General features: G+C 35.3%; 1 protein-coding gene across 1 annotated transcript; it reads left to right on the forward strand.

The window, feature by feature from the left end:
- Positions 1-230: 230 nt before the first annotated feature.
- LOC107788284 (delta(7)-sterol-C5(6)-desaturase-like) lies at positions 231-3,800 on the forward strand. Its single transcript, NM_001325453.1, is given in 3 exon segments — positions 231-567; positions 2,262-2,567; positions 3,322-3,800. Coding segments are annotated over 3 exon segments (816 nt in total). The 5' UTR covers positions 231-350; the 3' UTR covers positions 3,615-3,800.
- Positions 3,801-4,187: the final 387 nt, after the last annotated feature.

The raw sequence follows: 4,187 nt of genomic DNA on the forward strand, positions 1-4,187 counted from the left end.
TAGGGAGTAGTACTTTTGACTTGTCATAAGTTTAGGCAAAAGCTATGAGCTAGAGCAATTTAAAGGCCAAGCACTCAGCCTGACAGCGAGAGACAGGCAAAACTAGTACTTCATACAAATCACGTTTCCCAATATTGCATTTTCCACTGGACAAGTCAACAAGGAATTTAATTAATTGATGCGCACTTTAATCACTTGACACAACACACTGTCGTGCTGTGCTGCCCCACGAAAAGGCTTTGTTATTTTCTCCCATCTGTCTTTTTCTCAATTTTCCTTGTTTTCTTCTCCGAACCATCCCCATCGGAATCTGCTTAAACCCTTTTGACCATACGTCGTCGTTTCGGAACATGGACGACTACCTGAATTTATTCATAGAGGAGACATCGTTTTACAATCGGGTGGTTTTAGGTACATTCTTACCGGAATCATGGTGGGGTCCACTTCCTCATTGGTTTCAGGGTTGGCTCAGGAATTACATTGGTGGGGTGTTACTTTACTTTATATCTGGTTTTCTTTGGTGCTTCTACATCTATCGCCTGAAGCGCAATGTCTATATCCCTAAAGGTCAGATTTTTTTTTTTTTTTTTTTTTGTTTTGGTCTTTGATGAAATTGCTTTTGACCCTTTCATGGATTAAGGTAGTTGAAATAAATTAGAATCTGATATTTGAGGTCAAATGCTGCTCATGAGCATATTCACTTATCCTCTAATTTGGAAGAGAAAAGGTTTTTTTTTAGCTAGTCAGATCTGAGCCTACCAGCTTGCCATAATTAGAGGACAGAGGGAATTTGTCTAATATCAATTTTCTTTCATTCTTCAGCGACTAATGCTGATTAATTAGATCCAAATTTATGTTATGGAACCTTAACAAACTACCAAAAAAAATGTTATGACACATTAACTTTGACCAGATGGACCTGGCAGGAAAAAAAATTCTTATTGGTTGAGAATATGACAACACATTGTTCTCTTTTGAAGGCAAGAGAACTGCTCTATGGTGTTGGTGCTAAAAAGAATGGACAGCTGCGGCTCAAGCATATGTGAGGCCTAAAGTCAAAAAAGTTTAATATGAGGCCTAAAATTTTAAAAGAAAGTTACTTATAAGATATGGTTCTATTTGAAGTCTATTCTTCTAACTTTTTGAGATACAACGTTGTTAGTAATCTTTTTTATAATTGGTTTTCTCTAATCATTCCTATTCAATTGATAATATAGTCAACTCATTTAATCTTTCTTGAGATTTGTTGATCTTGAGATTTTATAGAGCAATAGAATTATAGAACTATTGGATGCTTAAAGGTATTGTTGAACAATTGAACTAATGAAATTTTGGAGAAAGAAAGTGAGTAGTGAAATCTTTGGAGAAAGAATGTGAGTAATGAAATCTTGAAGAAAGAAGATGAGTAAGAATATTAAAGAAGAAAGACTGAAAATATGTAGGAGTTTCTGAAATATGAAGAGATTGGGGAAAAAAAGATTGACTTGAACATATTAAGAAAAGGGAGAGTAAAAATTTTATACGTTAACTAATGAAGGAGTAAAACTGAAAAGTTGGGAAACTATTCATCTCCCCATTTTTAAGTATGTCAAAATATTACTTTATTTATCTATCTAAAGAGTTTTCTTTCCTTTTATATTAAAAACTCTACTTTTTTATTAAAACTACTAAATATTATTTTTTTAAATACTTGGAAACTTATTACTCCCTCTGTTCCAATTTATGTGAACCTATTTCCTTTTTGGTCCGTTCCAAAAAGAATGACCCATTTTTAAATTTGGTAACAATTTAGCTTAAACTTACAATTCTATCCTTAATGAGAAGCTTTATAACCACATAAATACTTTGGGTCCTTTTTTGACTTGTTTAGGACCACAAATTCACAAAGTCTTCAGTTTTTTCTTAAACTCCGTGCACAGTCAAATAAGTTTACATATATTGGAATGGAGGAAGTATTTTTAAAACATGAGGCCCCCAACACTAGCCTTACTAGTCATCACGTTAGAGCCGGCCCTGCTTAACAATGTGCTAGAACAGGCTAGATAAACTTAATTATCTTCTATGGATGAAAAAGCCTTGAACTAGCAATTCATATTAATTAATGACCTCTTTGAGTACTAAGCCATCAATTTCTATAGCTACTTTTTTTTTATTGTGTGCTTTGGTAAAAGTAAATTTGCATCTTGCTTCATATATTCTCATCTGATGTTGGTTTGGAAGAAAACATGATATTTTCAGCTTAATGAATGTTGTCATTGCAGATGCCATCCCTTCAAATAGAGCTATGCTCTTGCAAATAGGAGTTGCCATGAAAGCTATGCCATTTTATTGTGCTCTTCCGTCACTTTCTGAGTATATGATTGTAAATGGGTGGACAAAATGTTTCTCAAGAATTAGCGACGTTGGATGGCTTTCCTACCTTATCTATATGGCAGTTTATTTGGTAATAGTAGAATTCGGCATCTACTGGATGCATCGCGAGTTGCATGACATAAAACCTCTGTACAAATATCTCCATGCTACACATCATATTTACAACAAGCAAAATACACTCTCCCCATTTGCTGGTGAGTTCCATCTCATGACTTTGGTCTATTTTGAAAACAACTTGTAGCTTCCCTACTAGGTAGGCTTCTTGCTCCTGCTTTGTCAATAACCTGTTGATCTAATTGTGCTTCGATTTTTTCCTATATGATTGGAGATAAAAGAGAGTCTTGCGAATGAACTCACACTGGTCATTGGTGGTACACCAGTCCCTTATTTAGTTAGCAGGAATCAGAGGGGATGAAGTGGTTACACATTGTTAAACTGAGTAACGGCCCACTATTGGCCCCTCTTTATCAATGCAAAGCTGTATTAGAGAACATGGGAAGAGAACAGTCTACTGGAATTTCTTTATCCAACTTTTTCTGCCTTAAAATCCAGTTTACTCGAAAAGCTTGACTTGCTTTCATACGTCTAATCACCGCCTCAATGAGTTATAAAATAAATTAAACTGCATGGAAATTGAATATTTCTACATCACGAGACTGCTACTCCTTTACAAGAATGCTAGGATCATTTGACACACACGGTCTTACCTCTTTCCATAGCTTACACGTTCCAGGAAATTGGTTGTCAAATCTTCTCCACATTGCAACAAATTAATGGAGTCCAATTAAGCAATGATATGGTTTCTATGTACTTTAATTGTCTAATATTTCCTCTCAGGCTTGTTTTGATCTTCGAATGTCCTAGTTTCTCTTATAGTGTATCTGGCCATAATTCGAGAGTTCTGTTCCAACACCAATCACTAACGTGACTTGTTGCTTTGGAAATTAGGTTTGGCGTTCCACCCATTGGATGGAATACTGCAGGCAGTGCCACATGTAGTAGCTCTTTTCCTGTTGCCTGTACATTTTACGACACACATAGCTCTCTTATTCATCGAAGCCATATGGACTGCAAATATCCATGACTGCATACATGCGAAGGTGTGGCCAGTTATGGGTGCTGGCTACCATACCATCCACCATACTACGTACCGGCATAATTATGGTCATTACACAATATGGATGGACTGGATGTTCGGAACACTTCGTGATCCTGTAGAAGATGAGGTCAAGAAAATGTAACATTCTTCTCTGCAACCAACGGTCTCGTTGTTTGTTTTCCTAGTTATTAGGCTGCCCTGTGGCTGGTGCTTCATTAAGAGTTCTGTCTTGTGTGCATTTCGTGGATGTAAATTTTATTATTGGTAGTTTTTCAAGTTGTAGACTGAAAACAATTATGCTAGAAAAAAAAAAATGTGTTATGGTCCCTAAGATGTCTTTTTTTCTTACTGTTCTCTTATTATTACAATAAAAATGAGGGGGGGCAGGAAATTTTGGACTCAAATCCTTTTGTATCTCATGAATTATGATAGTTTAATATGCAAAAATTTCGATAACTTATTGTCAATTAGCTTATTATAACATTTTAGCAGCTATCAACATAGGCGGGTCTATGATTTAAATCTTATGGGTTCAACTTTCAAGGTTAGTTGTAATTTTAATGAATTTTTACATATAAATTTTTATTCTGCGCGCATCAAAAGTTAGTGGGTTCAACACTACATTCGCCCCTTGCTTTCAATATCTATGTTAATATCCAAAGGTTGTCATAAATTATTGTCATAACAATACATAAACGACCCCTTTAAGTTGTTC

The sequence above is a fragment of the Nicotiana tabacum genome, chromosome 3 (assembly GCF_000715075.1).
Source record: "Nicotiana tabacum cultivar K326 chromosome 3, ASM71507v2, whole genome shotgun sequence".
Classification (NCBI taxonomy): domain Eukaryota; kingdom Viridiplantae; phylum Streptophyta; class Magnoliopsida; order Solanales; family Solanaceae; genus Nicotiana; species Nicotiana tabacum.